At 43.3% G+C, this 21,998-nt stretch overlaps 1 protein-coding gene across 1 annotated transcript; it reads right to left on the bottom strand.

Annotated features, from left to right (window-relative positions):
* Positions 1-376: 376 nt before the first annotated feature.
* On the bottom strand, positions 377-5,517 carry LOC115364917 (protein phosphatase 1 regulatory subunit 29-like). Its single transcript, XM_030059591.1, has 4 exons — positions 5,314-5,517; positions 4,380-4,529; positions 2,612-3,606; positions 377-1,988 (listed from the first exon to the last, which is right to left on the bottom strand). The coding sequence occupies exons 1-4, from the start codon at positions 5,515-5,517 to the stop codon at positions 377-379; spliced, it is 2,961 nt and encodes a 986-aa protein (XP_029915451.1).
* Between the last annotated feature and the right edge of the window lie 16,481 nt (positions 5,518-21,998).

Genomic DNA, 21,998 nt, shown 5'->3' with positions numbered 1-21,998 from the left:
TCATCAAAGGGAACTCAGCTGGCCTATGGAAGCCTGCGAGGACCAAAGTGCCCAGCATGAGGCATTCTGGTGAAGTCTGGTTTGATTTTTGCCCGTCACTCCTTAGTATTGTGGTGAGAGCAGTTAATCTCCAGGACAACTCTAAAAATATCACAGAATCATCATTAAATTCCTTCCAAAAACAGCAACAGAACACCACAGAACACCTCTTTAACTCTGGATCCAGTAAGGAGCAATCCATGTCATTTGAGACCTCAGAGGAATCCATAATATCATCTGGGTTGCTACATAAAAAACTACTATCCCCTTTCTGAGTCTGCTGTTGCATCCAACCTCATCATCCCCATAACACCTTCCTCCATGCTGTTTTCTCAGCTTACAGCTTCTGTTGGGCAGACACCCCCTTCCAGTAGTCCAAAATATCATGGAGGTCCTCATCTTTCGCAAACTGCACCTTCTTGCGCAGGGCGTGGCCCGCTGCTATGTAGGAGGCTTCCTCGCGGGGGCTCTTCTTGTAAGGCCGGAATCGCTCCCAGATCCTCAGTGTGCTCTCTGACGAATACTCTGGACTGGAAGAGTAGCCCGAGTTGTAGTTGTGGTGTCGAGAAGGCGAGAGTTGGGAGTAAGTGGCCGTGGCGTCCCGCTTGGTGCGCCCCAGCGGCTTGAGGAATGAAGCCTTTTGGGCTGGTGAAGGTGAGTTGTTGGCGCCCTCATAGTAAAGCGCTGGGAAGGAGTGGCGGTGCTCGGAACTGTGGTAGTCTGGCTGAACCTCCAGGTGGTGCTGCTGCCCGGAGCCTGTTGGGCCCCCTCCACCTCCACCCCCGTTACTACATCCCATTCCGCCCCCATTCACGCTCACTCCACCACCGTTGATATTCCCCATCCCATTCCCACTGCAGCCCCCTACCCCACCACTGCCTCCTCCACTTCCACCCCCTCCACCACAACCCACGGGACTGCTTTTCTCCTGGGGGTACTTACAGGGGTCGGGGCTGCGCTGCTCAGGGATATCCATACTGAACACCCTGGCATTTTTGACAGACCCCCCTGAGGAAGGGGTGCCACAACGGTTCTTCACTGCTACGGCTGTGTCGGCACTCAACTGCCTCTGGAGGGGCCGCACTGCATTGGCTGGCGGTGGGTCTCGGTAAGGCGGGGAGAGGAAACCCCCACCGCTGATGCCCGGCCGCTCAGACAGGGGCATTACCAGGGGAACTGGCGCCATAGAGGGGGGATGAGGCTGCTGGTGGAGCTGGGGATGAGGCTGAGGGTGAGGCTGGGGGTGAGGTTGGGGATGAGGTTGAGGATGAGCCTGAGGATGGGGGTGAGGCTGAGGGTGGGGCTTTGAGTGCATCTTAGGGGAGGAGGCCATGATTTGGTCCCCTGGGTGGCCTGGAGAGAGGGGTAGGAGGTTGCGGGGGAGGGAAGTGATGCAGGCTGGAGGCTGGGCAGAGGACACAGGGTTGGCGTTGTCTGTGGTGGTCACAATGACTGACGCATCCAGCTTCAGTGCATCGATGCAGTTGTTGATGATCTGGTTGACCTTGTCCACCTCTTTGGCGATGGTGGAGATCTCTGATGCTGAGCCACGACCATCATCGTCCGAATCCTCCCCAGCCTCTGTACCATTCTCAGCCCCACCTCGCATATCCACCACCACCTCCCCTGCTCCTCCTGCACCTCCTGCCACCACCCCTCCCTCTCTGCCCTCCCCTGCTGCTCCCCCCGTCCTCACATCCATGTAGTTGCCCTTGGTACCCATGGCCTCAGAGAACGCAGTAGCCATTTTCTCCACCTGGGGCAATGTGGAGAGGCGAGAGGAGCTGGTGTTGGCTGAGCCATGGAGCATGCCAGTGCTGGAGGAGGCAGAGGGTGGCAGCTTGCTCCCTGCTCCCCCAGAGTGGTGGTGCTGGTGATGGGCCTGCTCCTGGAGACGCTGCATAGCACCTGGGTCATTAGCCACTGCTGCTGCGGCCTCCGGGCCATACCTAGAGAATGGTGGAGATTCACTTCAAAGTTTACTTCCAAACTAACAAATAAAGGGGGTGATTATAAAATCTTGTCTATTATATTATCTGCATCACCTTAATACATATCAAAAAAAAATGTAAACAGGATATTTGCATGTATTTGTTTGGTTCTCATTTAAAGTTAATGAGTTTGAATATGTCCTCTGAGTAATGCCACTGGATGACGCAGAATCCTTGTTGTGTTAATTAAAGCTCATTGAAATTATATACATGCAAAATAACATTGCCCAAAGCCTCAATAAAGAGTATTGTTTGGGAAAAAAACAGTTTTCAAGTTAGGAAGTTCTTTTATGTAGTGAGAAGAATAAATGAGGCATTTTAGGAATTCAAATCAGAACAAAGCAATACAGCCAAACAATTAATGAACTGAAGCCTGTGGCATAAATCTTTCCCAGGAAATCAATTCTACTCAAGGTACAGACAATAAATTTTAGATGTATTAAGGTAAAATACCCCCAATACAGTCAATGACTTGTGCACTACTTGCAAAACAATTTATGTTTATGAAAAAATGTCTGGTGAATAGAGTTCAGAGGAACATTAACAATCAAATTGCTGATAAAAAAAAAATTGTCTGGTACCTCATTTCTAGGATGGTTTTCTTCACACTTATTGCCTTCTCCTTCTCCTCCTGGATCCGTCGCCTTCGGAGACAGTAGTAGACACATCCAAGCACGATGACCATGCCAAACAGACAGCCCAGAATTGTCATGATGTAGTGGGTGGTGGTGGACGGATTGGTTATCTGGCCATCCAGCCCCATTGCCCGTGTCGCAAAGAACAGACAAGTGTGGTTGTAGCGCTGGGATTTGCTTGTGGAGGCCACGCAAAAGGTGTAGTTGGTGTGTGGTTTCAGCTTGTCCAGAGTGATTATCTCCTTCTTGTTCTTCAGCGGCATGATGTCGGCAACAAAGGTATGGTTGTACTGGGACAGGATGTACATCTTACTGTACGGCCGTGGGATCTGCACCAATAGAGAAGCCGTGTAGAGAGAGACGGCTTGAAGCTTGATGGATATTTGATGGCTATAAGTTGGGTCAGCAGTGGACGACATGGTGGGCTGGTGATAGAGGCCTTGGTCTGGGTTATCTAAGCCCATTCCTGAACCATCTAAATCTGGCCGTAGGGAAGGTATCCCAGGAATAATCATACCATACCGACAGATGGAGGAAAGAATGGAACGGGCATTTCTTCCATGCCCGGGCACTGGGCTCAGGAGTGGATAACCTGTCATCTCCCGCGGGGTCTCACACTGGAGGCGGTCATAGGTGTGGGTGACGTTGTTAAATGCCTCCAGCCAGGTGAGGAAGCTGTACAACTCACAGCCACAGTGGAAAGGGTTCCCCGCAAGTTCACACACCATCAGCCTGTTGAGCACTGTGAAGGTGGACGGGTCGAGGCGGGCCAACTTGTTGGAAGATAGGTCCAGGCTGCTGAGGCTCGGGCACTCCCAGAAGGCGTTGGTGGCAATGACCTCAATGAGGTTGTGCTGGAGGAAGAGGCACTGCATGCGACCCAGGCCCCTCAGCATGCCCTCTGTCAGGTTGGTCAGCTTGTTGTAGCCCAGCTGCAGAACCTGGGAATCAGCAACAGCAGCCTTTAAGCTTATTTGATAGAACTTAACAAGACAAAGCACAACACAATATAACCTGAACCATGGTGGGTGCTGTTAAAATAGGCTGTAACAAGCCAATGCACTTTTTCGCACGGTTGCCCTGAAAGGGATTTACAGGGACTACACACACATCAGTCAAAAACTGTGCCGGCTGGGAATATTTTAGCAGCTATTTCTGAGCAGGTTCTGAGAACTGTTGCATTTGAATTGGAGATAATACATAATACATTCACAGCAATACTTGTTTCAACTTTTTTACTATTTGTTCTGTAGTGTTCTGTAATGAATCCAAGCAAACTGAAGTGAGAATAGCACCAATAGGACAAATAACCAACATGACAAACATAACACAACGGCATGAGTGGCCTCGATGAGATTTGTTTTATAAAAACAACACTTACCAGTAAAGTGAAGTTTCACAACGCATTCACACACAGCACAACTTCCTCACAGCTCATATCAGTAATTAAGCCAATATAATGTAGGCAGCATGGAACAGGATACGATGAAAGAGTTGGAAAGTAATATAGAGACTGTATTGCTATAAGAAGTTTTTTTTTTTATGTTTGTTATTTCATTAAGTTCTTTTCCTCCTCCGTTATTGGTTCTATTAAAATCATTATCTTTTGCCGCTATATGTAAAAGGCTATAATAAAATAACTATTGGAGCAAAATGGGGATATAAGATGAATATAATCAGTGGGAAACCAGAGATGTGCTCCTGGCTTGCAGACCTGTAGGTTGGCTTGTCCTGCAAAGGCTCCGTCCTCAATGTAGCTGATCTCATTCTTGGTGAGATTGAGGTCAGTCAGGTTTGTGAAGCGGTACATAGAAGTGAAGAGCACCGCTTTCAGTTTGTTCTCATTCAGCCTCAGGTCATGGACCTAAAACAGAGAGGAGGATGGACAGCTTTCAGGTAACAGCCATAGTTATGACTTTGTTTACTCCCGCTCGGCTGTCTCAGTGAAACAGACAAAAAAGGCAAAAAGGCACAGAATACATAAGGGCTGGAAAACAATGATTAAGGTGGCTGAGGACAGAGATGAAAACGGAGTTGGCAACTGGACATCTAAAAAGAAAATAGTCAGACTCTACATGTAGATTACTCATCCTCCACCTACAACTCAGAAACACTGCACAGAAAAGTCACTTTGTGATACCAGATCAGTATTGGGACAGCATTCATCATGTGGTAAGCACTAAAAAAATGAAAGAGCTTTCCGGAGACAAGGAGCTTGCAGCAGTCTTTCCACACTCGGAAGCACACTTCTGCTGTCATACTGAGCTTGTTAACGTCAACACGCTCGCCTAGCCGGCCACCAAGGTGAACTTTGCTGTTTCTAAAAAACAAACCTGACTTCTGTGACCTTTGTATAAGCGTGCACATGAGCATACCGAGCACAAATCCTGGATTTTTCCTTCGAGAAACACCACCATCGCCATCACAATCATCATCATAATTATCATCACCACCATAAAAACACATCGTCATCATTACCATTACAACTGTGATATACGACTATATGCATGTGTGTGAACAAAAGGCATGCATGCTGTAATGGTTGAGAACAAATTTGCACTTTAGCTTCAAGCGCATCGATGTATGCAATTTAATAGAGGCGCCTCTGGCCGGGAAAATGTCGCACTGCTAGATGCTTTTATACTGACCGTGTTGTTGATGTGCTGGGGAATGGTCTCGTATGGAGGCTGGTTCTGACTGCAGATAGCCAGCCAAACGTAGCCTTTATCCCCCTCTATCAGCCAGCAATCCCCCTTCGCCATGCCGGGCAAGCGGAGGAGCAACAGTGCGGGGAGCAAGAGGAAGAGCAGGGGGGAGGGCGAGAGGGAGGGGACACGGAGTCTGCTGGCCATGGTTTGGATTAGGATTGTCTGTGGCTGCCTCAGCGGAGGAGAGGAGAAGAAAGGAGCTGCGGGGAGGGAGGCAGTGAGCAGCAGTTTCAAATCAGGATGGGCTGCAGGTAAGGGGCGAGCGGGCCGGAGTAAGTCGAGAGAAAGGTCAATGAAAGGGCGTCTCCACGGTGATTAGAGCTGAGCTTGCAGCATGGCAGAGAGTCTGTTCCCCATTTTAGGTGTTCCACGTCAAAGGATTTTGGAGACTGTCGCCCCAGCAACTACACATGGCCCCTGACAACCGTATCCCTTGACGACACCGATGAGGAAGTACTCCCTCTCTAAGAAAGACAGACCTGTATGACAGAGAAATTAGAGAGAGAGAGAGAGATAGAGAGAGAGAGAGAGAGGGGAAACGAGTGAATATTAACATTAATAGTGATAATGACAAAATGATTAAGAGTAGGCAGAAAATTGTAATACACTTCACATATCCCCAGATGGTTTTGAATTAATTGAGTTTAGGTCTCATTTCTAAAAGCACTGTGAGAAAAAAAAAAAAAAAAGAGAGAGAGATACGAATCTAATACCCATGCCACCCAATCCCTTCAAGGTAACGCACCACAGTAATAAATCCATTAACTGGCATGATTATTTCATTAAGTCTTAATAAAGCCCAGAGAAATGTATTTTGACATTTCAAATGAAACCAGGGTTTTTATGCTCTGTAATTATTCATGTTCATGAAAATAACAGCCTCATATGAGGATAAATCACAGCTCGCCCGCTCAGATATTAGCATATGATGCACCAATAAAATGGAAATCGCAGGGAATATGAAAGTAACACCACTTTGCTTTTGTGTTTTCGGCATTGTTTACAAGGTTCGGCTGCTTGCAATTGCGGATATACGATTTCACCTTTTTTTTGTCACATAATGAAACAATAACGATTTAATAGCTGCAGTTACATGGGAGTGAAAGAGGAGAAATGGGCTAAGTGGAAAAACAGAGGAGTGCTGTTGTAATTTGCATGTTTTAGCAGGATACTAACTGCCACTTAGCCATATACCTCTCTCAGAGGATTAACGTGGATTAGGCTCTAATCCAGTGTAAAATATTATGTATCTCATCACCACAGCTCCAACTCTTTTAATTTGTTTCCAAAGTTTTGATTCCCTCTCGGGGAAAAGTTATCTAACCCCAACATGAACGACAGGGAAATGATAGCAGGAACAATTGAGTAACAGACTCCTCTTAAATACTTTCTATCTCCGTCCCATATAAATTCCTTCCTGGACTTTTTTGGCTGCTGTAAGAAATGATGATGTGTGGCGACCGAAACTGCTCAAAAAGTAATGGAAACCAATTTAGGAGTCCTCTGTTACGTCCCTAATAGGCGTCCCCCTCCTGCACACCTCCGTTGGCCCCCAGTCGCTTCTCATTCCTGCTGCGCCACACCCCCGGCAGCTCTCACTCCTCTCTTCAAATCGCGCCATGAAATTGACATCGACAATTCAATTCCTCCACCACAGGCCTTCAATTTGCCTTTGACCCGCCGGTTGCCGCCTTGCGTGCCGGTAACGCGCCCGCAGAGAGGCAATTTACAGCTCGAGTACAGTGGAGCGCCGGGTCCGTCACCTGTTCCACCCTTGATAAATATGAAACTCTTTCATTAATGATTTGTTATGTGTTCGCTTTTACAGCGCGTTTGAAGTTGATTCCAAATGATTCAACTTGTTTGTTGCCAAGCACCGAGAGAATGCGTGCGAGTGTGAATAGGGGGTTCGTGGCATGTCTTGATGAAAGGAAGCAAGCAAAGTGAATTATTTATCAAACAACTATTTGGACGTTGATGATAATGATCGGGCTCGTGCTGACACAGATAGTCATCCTCACTCTTTCACCCCATTTCACGCGTTCCCTCTCTCTCTCTCTCTCTCTCTTTGCGCTTTGAAGAGAAGAGAGAAGCGGGCCGGCTGCGAGTCTGACCTCACCATAGCGTTCGTGCATTACTCTGTAGGCCGTTTTCACTGTGTACTGATTGCGCTGTAGTCTTTCAACAAGAGGGATTCATGAAATACAGCATATTCTGCTGAAGCTCATGCTCATATTAATAGGAGATTATAGACATCTGAAATATTCTAAGATCATTTGTTGTCATTAATAATGCTTTTATTATAAAATATTCTTCTGATATCCATGTGTACAGTGGAGTATGGCACATTTCTAAAATGGTACATTTTCCATGGCTGGGGACTCTCTTCATACTCAATTATTGAAAAATGTCCAAAGTATCGATCAGTTTGCTGAGTCGCACATGGTTGTTGCAATATAAAACAGGTTATTTGCATTATCTTGCTGTTTAATGCCATTTTCACTTTGCCAGACATGAGATGCATCTTGGCTGCGGTTCGCTGACAAAGTGCGGTAAGTTACACATCTCAGCTTTAAAGGTGCACCACGCTAAATTGCGTGGTGGCAACCCCTTAGCCTCAGCTGACAAAAAAAAAAACAAAAACCAAGTGGCATGTCGTTTGATGGCCGAGTGCACATGGTTCTCGTTGTCCTCCTGACTCACTGATAGATTTTGCTTCTTATTCCACGTTTTTTTTTTTTTTTTTTTTTTGTCCGCTGAGCCACAAGAGTCCTCACCTCCATCCACCTTGGGCAGTTTTTGTATAGCACAGCACACCTTTAACAAGCTCTCATTGTACCTTTGGTGAACTTGCTTTTCATCGGCTGATTCATTCAATAATAGGAGGCACATACTTTTTTTTTGGTGTCAAAATAAGTGGCAGCTTCACCTCTCACTATCATGTGTAAAATATTGGATTCCTATGAAAAATGTTCACATCCTGCTCACAGTTACCACTAGATTGTTTTCTCCACCTGATTCTGTGGAGTGATAAAATGAATCGGGTGCAACACCTCACTGCTTTCTCCCAGTTGACTCCTTACATTTACTGATATTATTGATATTTACTGATTTATTTACTGATATTACTGAACATCAACATTGCCTATATGCACACATTTTTTATTATGCTGTACAAACCTGAAAAGACAGTTGCATGCTGCTAATTGTACGTTTATTTGCACACTAGATAGCACTTTTTGTAAAAATATGGTTTTAATATCAGGGAGTGCCACTGTAATTTAATTGTGTTGTTGTCTTGCACGGCGGTACGATGACAAGAAAGTCTCTAATCTTATCAAAGAGAAGTCAGTCAAGATGCGCGTTTGACAGTTTGGTGTTTACCGTCGAGTCCGGTGACAATTTGCAAAAGCTGCGTCTTATTTCTAGACATAACGCTGTGGTATTCATAGCCATATGGCCTCTGTCTGTCTTTTCATCTGCTTCAGTCTCTCACATTGTCTTGTCTCTTTCTCCATATCTGCCCATGTCTTAACTTCTCTTGTATGTCTGCCTCTCTCTCTCTCTCTCTCTCTCTCTCTCTTGCTCTCCCTCTGAATTGTTTTATGCCTCCTTATCGCGGCTACCTTTGAACAGGGAACACAAATGAATGTGCTTCATCGCCAAAAAGCAACCTGACACCTTTTGTGTTCCATCACATCTGTCCCTCGATTCCTTTATCGCATTCCTGCCTTTCTGTTTTATTTTGACAAGAAGCCAGAGAGAAAAAGGCAGCCTTATTTCGCTCACTTTCTTTTCCAAACCAGGCCCTCTTTGTGGTTAATTATTGTCCCTGATACCTCGGCTTTAATTAAAGTCTGGCGTCTGACAAACAGCGCTAATGATGTCAGGTCAGAGAGGCGAACGGAAAGTTCCTGAAGTAAGACTGAGGGGGGCAGAGGGCCACTTAGCGACTTGAGGCGTACTTTGCTATTCCACTGGTAGTAAAGCAGGATTTAGAAACAGACATATAGATTAGAGAGGTGTTAATAATCTATGGTATTGTCATATCTGGTAACAATTGACATCACACAATACTTATTCAATCTATACTTCTTTTTTGTCAGTTTCCAGCAACTTTTTTTTTTTTTTTTTTTTTTTGAATAAACAGAAGAAGAAGGACTATATCTTTGCATAAAAGTGATTGCCACCAGGGCTGAGTAGGCAAAATAAAGAGTGCCACCTACAGAAACTCAGACTCCATCAACACACAATCCAAGGAGAGAGATGTCACAGTAGCAACCTCACTGTTTGCATGACACGGCCTCCATGCAACGTGCAGTTTTTATTATTCTTTTAAGATAGCAGTCATGCTGGGGAAGCTGAATTCTTTCATGTTCGTTTCAGCTCCACACCTGCCCAGTACAGTCACAGTCAATAACGGATTGGCCATCGGGAGGGCCAGAAGAAATGCTGGTGTGCTGCGAACCAGCAGAGCACAAAGGATGGTGCTGAGAAGCCCAGTCATAATGACCAAAAACCTGAGTATCACCCCCCGTGATTCTGCAGCTCTAGTGACAGTCTGTCTGTCAGTCCTGCAGCCCCTCGCCTCCTCACTCAGCAGTGTCATTGGAGAAGCAAAATAAAACATGAAAACGTGGAGTAGAAAACCTAAGACAAATATAATATTTTGACACGACCGCAGCCAAATGCTGAAAAGTGTCCGACCTGTTCGCCAAGTCCTGCAGAGGAGACTGTGGAGGGGGAGTAATGGTACACCTCACCAGCCTCTACAAACACGTTCCTGCCCCTCCAACGCAAGCTGCCTAACCACCACACCACTGCTTTTATCTTCAGATGATATCGACTCACAAAGAAACATCTTCAAAAACAGAAAGCAATGCAGCAAGATACAAATACAGAGTTTTTTTTTTTTTTTTTTTTGAAAAGTAAAATCAATTATTAGCCTACTGGCTCTTTTTTTTTTTTTTTTTTTTGGAATAATCAAACAAAATATTGAAACAAAATACAGCAGATACATGTTTCATCTCTTTTCCATCGTTACGTGTTGTAATGTCCACTATAAGGCTACTCCTTGGATTAAGAGCTCAATCAGTCACTTAATATGAAAATTGATTCTTGTTGTTGTTGTTGTTTGTGGTGGTTGGCCTACACATTTGTTTACTTGAAGACATGTGATGATGCAGTATTGGCAAAAGGGGAAAACTGTGTGTTCATTTGCATCTTTTGCTGTAAAAATAGTTGCCCTCTTTGTCTGGGCCAAATTTCAGGTCAAAGTCCAGGGCTGCTTTTTTGTCCCAGTCTGTCTCTGGTCGCAGCCGGTCTGGGGTTCGATGCCTTGCTCCAGGGCAACTCAGTGACGTCTGCATGGCCTGAGCAATACAACTATTGGCCTTACTCTATATAAGATGATATTCCAGTCAAACCATTAGGACTGATTGGTTTGATAGTTTTATTATGGAAGTATTCTGTTTACATGCTGTGTAGCAGAGCTTGAGTTGATGACGCCCATGGCTTTTTTTGAAACTTTTTTATTTCACTCTGGAGGGGAAAAAACCTTGCTGATTCATTTTTTATTTATTTTATTTTATGGGCAACATTTTTGTAATTAAACTTTTAAATACATTATTTGGACATTTTCATGGTAATTTTTCTTTCTTTCATGACCATAATTTCAGTAGTTTTCAGGTCATGTTCATGTAAGTTTTTTTTTTTTTTTTTTTTTTTTTTACTAATTTTCAGGTCTTTCAGGTGCTTTCTTATTTTCAGGTGATTTCTTGTTAACCCTTTATAGGGCAAGTGACTATTTTTGGTAATTTCAGAAATTTTACATATCACGCCCATCCCTGTCTCAGTTAGTTCAATAATCATTTGGTCTTCACCCAGCCAATCAGCAAAGATCGCTCTACATCCCAGGTCACATGATTGTGGCATTTGACCAATCTCAATGGTTTTGATTTTCTATTACAAAATGAAAATTTTAGAAAAAATTTACAGAAGTAATAAAGTCCTGTCATGTGCTCTAATAACAGTGTAGGGTTGTTTTTTTGAATTTCAAAGTATTTCAATGAGTGCCCTATAAAGGGTTAAGTTGCTCATCACCTTTTCCCCATGTTGTTTTTTTTTAAAGATATCAAGTAAATTTGCTCAGGTTTCAAAGGGTTAAGGTGCTACCAGGGTCTTGGCCAACAATGTGCCTAGTTCAACAAGAAAGCACCAACAAGCAGCTGGCTGCAAACTGCTACAAAACTTCAATACAACATCACAGTGTCATTAATGCATGTACATGGCTAAATGCTCCTCAGTAACTTGATTAGAACCAGAATACTCCACATTTTAAATGCATGAATTGCTTACTCTATGACTGTGACTTCATCAGGGTTAAAGTAATCAGCCAGTGTTTACATGGACACTTCTTATCCTGAGTCATTTTAATTAGCTTCATATCACCTGTAATATCTAACCGGCAACTTCTCAGTCATCAGCAAACTTTGTTACCCTCTGGAGAAAATGTCGCCACGTTTAACTTCTGTAAAGGTGATTCAGACGTCACTAAAAATATAATGCTGAAGAACTAAGTTAATTTCAGTCATATATCATCAAGATTTTATGCAAAGTTGAGAATGACAGAACTGACTTTTTCAACATCTGAAATCAAATGACTTGCAAATCCTATTGAATGAGAACAGCCTGCCTGTAGACATGCAGTTTATCCTGTTCACATTACCATATTACTTTTCTTGTCATACTTAGTGTATCCCATCATACATTCACTCCTTTTATAAAAGCCTTATGTTGGAAATGACTGACAGCACAATTACACAATAGAGGAAAGTCTTACACAACTTTCCTGAAGTAGTTGAAACTGAAGGAAAACCTGATACATGTATTCATTTTTTATTATTATTTATTATTGTTATTATTATTATTATTATTATTATTATTATTATTATTATTATTTTGAACATGAACAAATAAATAAACATAGAACAAAATAAAGGCATGAACAAAAAGTACAAAAACAACCAAAGAGCCAAAAAAAACTGGGAAAAAATGACAAAATGTAGCGTATTCCTGTGGGTGCTTTTTCCCTTTTGTCTGTAGTACATGAACAAAAAATGATATGTGGTGAGTATGTGTGTGTGTGTGTGTGTGTGTGTGTGTGTGTGTGTGTGTTTGTGTGTGTGTGTGACCGAAAGCCTGTCTCTGTCTTGACTCTGAGCTGCAAAGCTGAGAGGAGAAGAATAACAAAGAGGACATGAGTAGCACAGCTACCCCGGAGACCAGGTCACGACCCCATCCTCTGGACTGACAGAGAGAGAGAGAGAGAGAGTGAGAGAGAATGAAATCACAAGAGAGTGAGAAATCATAAAACGAAGGGAGAGAAAGAGAGAGAATGACATGAGGGGGATGAGAGAGCCAATAAACAGAGACAGTAGAGACGGAGAGCGGCGCTGAGGTCCATGACAGCAGAGAGGTAAATCCATCTGCAGTTTACCCCGCAGCCGCGCAGTCGGTAAGCCAGTCGGTGACTCAATCATCCACTTGGACAGCCAGTCAGCCATGCAGGAAGTCACTCAACCAGCCACTTAACCCAACAGCCAGCCAGCCAGACACTCAGTCATCCAGGAGGACGGTCAGCTTGCTAACAGACACAGAAAAAAAGGACCATACCAGTGGTTTTGCTACAATTGACCCACATTTTACACTGCAACGAAGCATTCTGCAAATCACACGGGTGCATTTAACACAGCGCACAATCCAAATCCCCCGGTTTGTAAATATGAATTTTTGTTTGAAACAGCAGCCTTATAACGCTCTGCATCTGTGGCTAACTCTGCCATAAACCACAGAACTAATCATTGGCGGTGTAAAGCAAATGTTTCCTTAGGGATTATTTTTTCCGGCGGAAGGACTGTTTCACTTCGCCCAGTTTCAAGTCACCAACACACAAGAGTGCTGCTGCTTTTAAGAAAACAAATGTGGATGACTTTATTACACTGATGGCATACTGGTGTGAAGAAAGTTTGAACTCTCTGATGATATAAAATATGACTGCTTCCTGATGTACATTTTGTTTATGTTATGTTAAACATGCAAAATCACTGGTATGGTCTTTAAGTAAACGCAGCAATAACATAATGGAAAAAAAAACAAACCCTGAAATAAAATTCCTGTACTCCAGTCAAAGTGTAGAGGTTTTAGCAGTGAAAATAAATATGAAAAGTAAAAGTGATCATTGTGAATAATCGTTTGTTTCAGAGTGGTCAATTATTGATGCAGTAACCTGTAAACAAACAATGTTGTAATGTAGCTCTAACTGCTCCATGTACTAGTTTACACTATTAACAATGCATCATTTTTTCATGTTTTGCATGTGAAAACCTTGATCTGCAAAGGAACTAGGAACTATAGCCGTCAGATAATTGTAGCTTTGTAGAAAGTACAAAGTACAAAGTCTGAAAAATGGAATATTTGAGTACTGTGAGGGGCTAGTATATCAACATTATACTCAAGTACAGCACTTAGCTACTTCCACCTCTGCAAGTCATTCAACCAGCGAGTTGATCCAACAGCCAGCCAGGCAGAAATGCAGTGAAATCACTCAGTCCGCCATAGAGCCAGGCAGCCAGTCAGCCAAACGGATCAGCCTAACAAGCCAGCAAGTCAGTGAGCCGGCCGGGGTACCGGTAGCATGCAAAGCACCATGGGAGCGGGGCTGAGCACTACGCCTTTTAGTGCTATCTGAGCGCCGCAGCCTGCCGCCAGTCATCCCTGCCTGCCTTACCTTCAGAACCACCGCGCTGTTCCTCCAAATCCATTTCTTCGCTCCTTTCTGCTCCCTCTCTCTCTCTCTTTCTCTCTCTCTGCTTCTTTCACTCAGTATCCCCAAATTCTCTCTCTCTCTCTCTCTCTCTCTTTCTCTCTCTCTCTCAGCTTCCCTCAGCATCTCTCTATGGATAATCTACTTCATTTCTCTTTCTCTCAGTCTCTCTGTGTCTCTTGTACTCACAGTTTCTCTCTCTATTCCCTATACTTCTTCTTTTCTCATTTTCCCCTATTTCTGCAAATGTTGTTTATATGCACCATCCATCTCACATATTGACAAAGTAGTATAACTGCTGTACTAAATAAATAAATAAATAAAATAGACCATCACTGAGAGGACCAGCAGCCTCTACTGTCAGATATGGTTGGGAAATCTACTTCATTGCTTTAGAATAAGGGGGCGCTGTTCTTCCAGTGCACAAAAAACAAAAAACAAAAAAAAGAACAGTCACTGGCAAAAGTTGATGGAACAAATGAGACGCCGATGAAAAATCACTCTCATTTATTGTGCTCTATCTTTCTTCTTTTACGCCAGTGCGTGTGGAGAGATGCCAGGGATAGGAAGTGGCGGGTTTTAGAGGAAATATGGACCTAATTTTGAAGAGATACTGGCTAAAACAATAATACTGGCATGAGGCAGAGGCAACCAATTGTTTTGAGCAGGGGCTCATTTGTTCAGGGATAATTATGCCAAGGAATCACAATTAATTAGACAATGATACACCAAAGTCTAATATTAAACATGCACCTCTTTAAACATTCCCCATTGCAATTTTTTCTCTTTCCCTTCCGCTCCCCTCACCCTCTCTCTGTTTAATCTATCCAATCGCTTTTTCTCCATTTTTTCCCCCCCTCTGCATCTCACTCTGTATTTCTTCTTTGTGGCTGTTCAGTGTGTGTATAACATCTGCTGCTGTCCACCAGCCAAAACCCCCAAAGGGGAAATCAGAGAGAGCAGATAGACAGTTTTCAGCTGCAGTGAGGTTTCAGCAGGTAGCTGTGCTCTGTCAAAGCTGGGCGGTGTTTGAGTGTAAAGGCAGAGGAGAGGGAGAGCCAGAGAGCATCGCGGTGGCTTGGGAGAACCTGAGGTTGCAGGTTATATTCCACAGAGAGTCAGTAAAACCAACACTGAGCAAAACAAAGACTAAACCCTCCTTTGCCACCATGTTATTACCGTGAGACTCGTACGTAAGGCTTTCTCCTCCGAACAAACTTCCCCGATTATTGTGGAACTTGTCAATAGTTCCTGATTTGTTTCTTCAATAGCATGATTGAATATTGCCGCTGGGAGCTCCATTTTTCATCAACCAATCCTCTTTTTTTTTTTTTTGTAGCTGTGGTATGAGTGCCGGCCCTAGATCTCTCGGTGTAATGGATTGAATGAGTGACTGATTGACTCCAAATTGTTGAAAAAAGCACGTGATTTCGACGACTACATCATGCTTTCAGAGCAAACTTTGCAAACACAAACGTACACATAGCAACATATAATATAACAACAGTGCTCCAGCTATTTCCTGTGGTAGTCACATGAATATCCCATGATTAGCCTGAGATTGCTCGGTAGTTAGGTGATGACTAACATGCTAACCTTGGCCATAGACTTTGTCCAAGTTCCTGACCCTAAAATCAGAGAGGTGACCCACTCAGACAAATGAGTCATGACCGAACGGTCCATTAAAGCCACCAGAAGGGAAACGATAGAGAACAACTTCTACGACAGACTTCACTTTTGTATGATCGTCAGGAATCACACCTCTGTATGGTTACTGAATGTCAAAGCAAAACACTAGCTGGGTTTCCATCCAAATATATTGAAATTTTGAGCGAATTTTGTCAAAATGCGCAAAAGAAAATGCAAATTTATGCCTATTTCCATTAGTTTTGTTTTGCGATTATTGGGAGAAGAGTGACATCATAAGATAGCGTCTGTGTGTCGCCACTGAACAACAACACACACTCAGCTGACACTCAACAGCTGATCAGGGACAGATTCCTGCGAACTTGTCGGCTCTTGGGAGAAGTCTGCTTACTATTTTGGCAGCAGTGCTAACTTCGTACCGAGCCATCCTAAATAAGGAATAAGAGACTAATAATAATAGTAACAATAACTAATAATAATAATAATAACTAATAATAAGACTGTAGCGTAGAAGTGTGACGTGGTATCCGGTCCAGTCATCGTTTATTCGCAAAACCTGTTTCCACAGCAAAAGCCGCATTTGCTTTTATCGATACGCTGAGAAATCCACCACCTCCAAGCGTAAAAACTTTTTTGTGAATTTTCGGCCGTTTTTCGAATTCCTGGCATTTCCATCCAAGTTTTTTTTTTTTTTTTTTTTTCTTTTTTTTTTTTTCGCAATTTCTGAAAATGCGAATAAAAATAGGTGGATGGAAACCCAGCTAATGAGAGAGAGAGAGAGAAGTCGTTGCTGTTTTATTCTGAAGGGCTGACACCAAAATCTGATGTTTGCTGTTGATGTTCAGCTATGAAACACCAATACAGCTGCACTGGAAATATTTCAAGGTGTTGTCAAGTAATCTACGTTGGGTCTGTTGTGCATGGGAATGAGAAAAATACACCAAGAAATAATTCATTAACCTTTTTTTTTTTTTTTTAACAGAGTTCTCATGGTTTAGGATGGATTCTCTTGTTAATTCCTTGTGCAGGTCAAAGGGAAGAGTGTTACTACTGATATCCATTGGCAGTAACATCTGGGTTATACAAAAGTGGTGTTTGTAGTGTTGTCAAGCATTGAGTGAGACTGCCAGAGTTTGAAGTTTGTTTCCTACCGGGGGTCACCGGTGTGATTTTGGATAAAGAGTGTCCATGAAATGCGATGTAAGTTATGTAACACACCACGCTGATACCTGCACCAGACTGCTGCCTCTCCCGCTGCTGCTGGCTCACCGGCTTCCCGCCACGCAAAATGCCCGACGTTGTTTTGGCTTGTCAGATTATTCAGGCTCCCAGTGGGAGTCTCTCCGGCAGCCCGACCGGCACTGCCCATTTTTCCGCGCTGTCTTTGGAAGAGGCTCAGCCAGGCTTAGTCGTCTCCTCACAATTCCACCCCACAGGCACGCCCAAGGCCATTCTCTTCAATGAGTAGCTGGGTGTGGATGCCTAAATGTGTGTGTGTGTGTGTGTGTGTGTGTGTGTGTGTGCGTGCGTGTGTACAGTATGTCTGCTCATGTTTGTCCGTGTGTATCTGGAAAAGTGTGTGAAAATGGTCGGTGTGTTCAACAAAATTACAGTTTACTCCACAGCCAACATTATCTTATAGTTTGGTGTTTTTTGTGCATATGGGTATGTCTGTGTGTGTGTGTGTGTGTGTGTGAGAGAGAGAGAGAGAGAGAGAGAGAGAGAGAGACTGCACATGTGCCTGTGCATGTCTGCAATACCTCTGTGTCTTAATTACATTTGAAGCCTCGTGCAGTCCGTCTCCCCTCCAGCTCGACTCAGCAGGTGTGTGGAAGTAACAGCTCTCTATGGGAGCTACACTTCCTCGCCCTGAGGGGGAGGTGGGGGGTGGAAGAGATAGATAAAGAGAGAGAGAGAGGGAGAGAGAAGAGTGAGAGAGAGGAATAAAAAGAGGAAGAGAAGAGGAAGGGATGGGAACGGGATCCTCGCCTCAATTAATTCCTCGGTTTTAATTCCTTGTTATTTCAACAGGTTAGCTCCGCTGAGATTGGCATCTCTTTTTCGAGGGTGACCTTTAGGTGGAAATGAGAAGAGATGAGGAGAGGGGAGAGGACGGCGAGGGGGGGAGGGGAGGACATTTTTAACCTTTACCTAACCAGGCAAATTAAAAGAACACGCTTCCGCTTCAAAACGAGCGAGCCAGCGCGGCGTGGTCCCAATAAAGTCAAGTTCTAATTGAATAAGAACTGCTACTGTACCCACTGGCATCATTTTTGGCGCTATTAATTCATTTAAGATGCTCGGAAATTTAATTTGACTTTGCTTTTTAGCTTTTAGGGATGCACATTCTGCATAATTTATGTTTTGTTTTGTGAGTCGAGCTGGAAATAAGCTCAGTCAAATAGTCTTTTTATAGTGACGGCGTGGGTTAGCGGTGGTTACACATATGCACACATTCACACGTGGAGGCTGTCCAGTACAACAACCGCCTTCTATTGTTGGCCACAGGGCTTCAGCGCGAGTACGGCTGGCTTAACCCTATAAAGCCTGAACTATGAAAGAATTGGCAGAAAATTCCAATTTTTTGAAACTGAACCCTTTATTTAGTCCTACAACAAAATATATATATATAAAAAAGAAAAATCAAAAAATATGTTATTACACGACCTTTCTGGTTTATGATATATGATATGTACTTGAAGTGCCAATGGTATGGTCCAGGGTGAACAGGGGAAGTGTTCAAAGGTATACAACAGTATTTTGGCCAAGTATTGATTAAACTGAAAACGAAAAACGGAATTGAAAATGTGTATCATATATGATACGAATGGCTTTATAGGGTTAAAGGAACACTCTGCCGGTTTTTGCACCAGCAGTGTGTCATTATAATGTGGCTAGTGTATGCAAATAAACACTGTTTACCTTCCCTCCATGTTGCCTGCACACAGAACTCCCCACTCATTTGCCAGCAGAAATCCAGCAGGCACAATCTGCACTTTGAAGAACTACAGCTTGTACCTCTCACTGTACTTTGGAAGAAGTACAGATTGTACCTCTCACTGTACTTTGGAAGAAGTACAGATTGTACCTCCTTGTTTTTTGCATGCCTGCCTCCAAAGACAGTCGGATCGAACGAGCATGCCACTTCCTGTTCGAGTCCTTGCACGCAGGAACAATGCAAGTCGACCCCATCGCGACTAAAAAGGTTGTGTGAACAAGCAGACATTGTCTAAGAGAACGTTTTCATTCCAAGCAAGACCTCCACCAGGTGACTTCACTGATCACCTCACCTTGCATCAGAAAGGTGAAGTCACCTGGTGGAGGTGTTGGTCAGAAATGAAAACCTGCAGCCCTGCATGGCGCATGATTGGACACCCCTAAATTAGGCAATGCAACATCATAACTACTCTCATTGTTTTAATATATTCATTGTACTTGTGAAATAGTCACCTTCCCTGGACACTTGCAGCATCTTAGTTATTATGTTTTTCCTTAGATTTTTCATGTATTTGTTTGTATAAGCTCTTACGTTGCATCTTTCATTTTACAAGGGCAACCCAACATTCATTTATGTATGCATGCATGTATGTATTGATTATTAATGCTATTCATGAGTGCAACAACAATAAACCAAACTCCAGAAAGCTGCTATATAGATACTGGCTTTGCTGCCTCATTGCCTGCCCAGTGCATTCTGGTTGTTGTAGGTTGTCTACCTTTTAAGCAAAAGGGAATATCATAGTCCTTTTTTCTCTGTTTTTTGAATAGATTTCAAAAAATACCTGTGCCTTTCAACAACACAGACAGCTCACTTTTATGAAAAGACCATCTTTCCACTTGTAAAGTACCCCTTCAAAGTCATCTGCTATATGTAACGGCCTGCATAGTTTATTGCAGAAATATGCTGAAAGCTGAGGCCACTTTAATTCCACAGCACAGCAGCACACAGTGCAGCAGAAAGCAGCTACATTGCAGTCTATTATCGGTGTTGGTGAGGTGAAGAAATGCAAAATAAGAATTTCAGCGGCTGTGATATTAGGTAATATTATGCCGTGTTAGCTGAAGTTCATAGAGAGGCTCTACAGGCATGAGGCACATAATATCTTTGTATTGTTCAGTGGATAGATATGGGCATTACTACTACAGTGCTGCAGCACATCCACACCTGAGTGAAAAACAAAGCCATTCATGAGAAATTCCCGTCAGAAAATGTGGCATTTTGAGACCCTGTTGCGCTTAAGGCAGCGGCTGATTGGCTCAGAGTGTGAAATCTTGCGCATGCTTCCTGAAATGAGGCACTCACAATTTGTTTTTTGTTTGCAAAGTGACTCTACAAGCCAAATTATACAAACTAAAGCGAACGTAACCAAAATGAATTGAGTGATAGAAAAATGAATTAAATTTTGAATCAAGTTAAAACTTGTTTTGCAAGATTGAGTCAGTGAAGTTTTTGCAGCATCTCAGCGTCTTTGTTTTTTTTCTCTTAAGTGCAAATGCGACAGAAGTTTTCTGATGTCTTTGATTCGCCACGTTTGTTCCGACCCATTGTGTTGACGAGGAAACTCGATGTCGCCTTATTTTTTCTTAAGCCCTTTGAGATGTGTGATAAAGGGCTGTATAAATAAATGAACTTGAAATGAACTTGATGTTGTTTATACCATTGAATGAGCTCTTTACACTGTTGGGGAAAGTTACTTTGTCGCTTGTTACATTGCAATGCAAGTAACTTGTTATGTTATAGCATTATTGATTTGGGGAAAAAAAATCGGTTGGAGTACTTTAACATTACTAAAAATAGAAGCCACTTGCAATCCTTTAATTAACCATGTTAATTATTCTAAATATGTCTTAACACTATAATCAGTGTATTGCACAGCTCTGTATGGTCCATAATTAACTCTGCAGGGTAGGAAGAGGAATGACAGGCAGACATAAAGTGAAAATGGTGGAAATACTTCCACAACATTGAGGCTGTTGCTGCTTTCTGCACTCGGTGACTAAGATGCAGGTAGAATCTGCAGAATCACAACATACCTGGAAAAAAAAAAAAAAAAGCAGCTGTCTCTCAATCTAAGTAGCTAACTACTTAAACTAAAAAAATAATAATAATCTGAGAACTCTAATGAATTTCTTTGTAACACGTTCCCTCTGACATTGGGTTGACATTAAATGACGACGTCCATCCACCTACTTGGGCACATTTCTGGATCTTTCCATTGATTTACATGGATATGTGGCTATGCAAGATTACACTATCACTGCCACATTTAGCGGTTTGATCTCCACTGACGCCACCTGCGCTGAAAATCCATTCACTCAAAGGAACCGTAGGGCACTTTTAGATAAAATGGTGGGGAGTAAACGGGAGTATGACACAGCTGTGAAAAATCATTTTCAGAAGCAGCGGCAGAAGAAACGACAACAAGGTGTTCGGTGTTTGCTCCATTGTCAGCTGGCTGCCTCATGTGTACGTACTCCGCCGATTGCACACAATCACCTGTCGGCAACAAATCACCGTGACAGCAAACGAGCGGCTCCCATTGCAGAAGCGAGCACTCTCTTCAAACCATCACAAATCAAGCTGTCCAGAGACAGGGGAATGGAAGTGATGGCTTTGGTGTGATGCACAACCACAGATAAAAGCACAAATCATCGGGAAGAAGCCGGCACACGCAATCACATTGACAGGTGCGTGCACGTGTAAATATCACCGTACTGGGCAAACAGTCAAACACACAAACATATAAATAGACATAGATACAAACACTGGCGCATGTAGATGTACGGAGACACACGGATACACACACATGCCAGAGTGCAGGTTAAGAGTCATCAGTCACTCTAATTACATTTAAACGGACTGAGGTGTTTTGTCTTGTCCCACTAAACGTGTGGCAGCAGCCAGCCAGTGCAAACATCATCATTCTTTACATCACTATGTCCATCTGAGAGGGATTGAGTGTGTGTGTGTGTGTGTGTGTGTGTGTTGGGACGTGGGGACACAAGGCTTTATAAAAAGGGGGAGCAGAAGACAAGCAGAAAAGTGATAAACAGGTAGGTAGAGCAGGGAGGTGAGACAGGAGGAGAGAGATAGATGACAGTAGAAACCTTGGACAACATTGAAGGCAGACTAAAGTAAGAAATGTGTAGTCTC

This window comes from Myripristis murdjan, chromosome 1 (genome assembly GCF_902150065.1).
Source record: "Myripristis murdjan chromosome 1, fMyrMur1.1, whole genome shotgun sequence".
In the NCBI taxonomy this organism is placed as follows: Eukaryota; Metazoa; Chordata; class Actinopteri; order Holocentriformes; family Holocentridae; genus Myripristis; species Myripristis murdjan.
This window is presented reverse-complemented; position numbering and strand designations above follow the sequence as displayed.

Bases quoted from the DNA above. Each gene is read 5' to 3' on its own strand.
- LOC115364917 (XM_030059591.1), bottom strand. From the start codon at position 5,517: ATGGCCAGCAGACTCCGTGTCCCCTCCCTCTCGCCCTCCCCCCTGCTC. The intron at 4,530-5,313 runs GTCAGTATAAAA...TCTCTGTTTTAG, and splicing joins CCCAGCACATCAACAACACG to GTCCATGACCTGAGGCTGAA. The intron at 1,989-2,611 runs GTACCAGACAAT...ACCATTCTCTAG, and splicing joins AAAACCATCCTAGAAATGAG to GTATGGCCCGGAGGCCGCAG.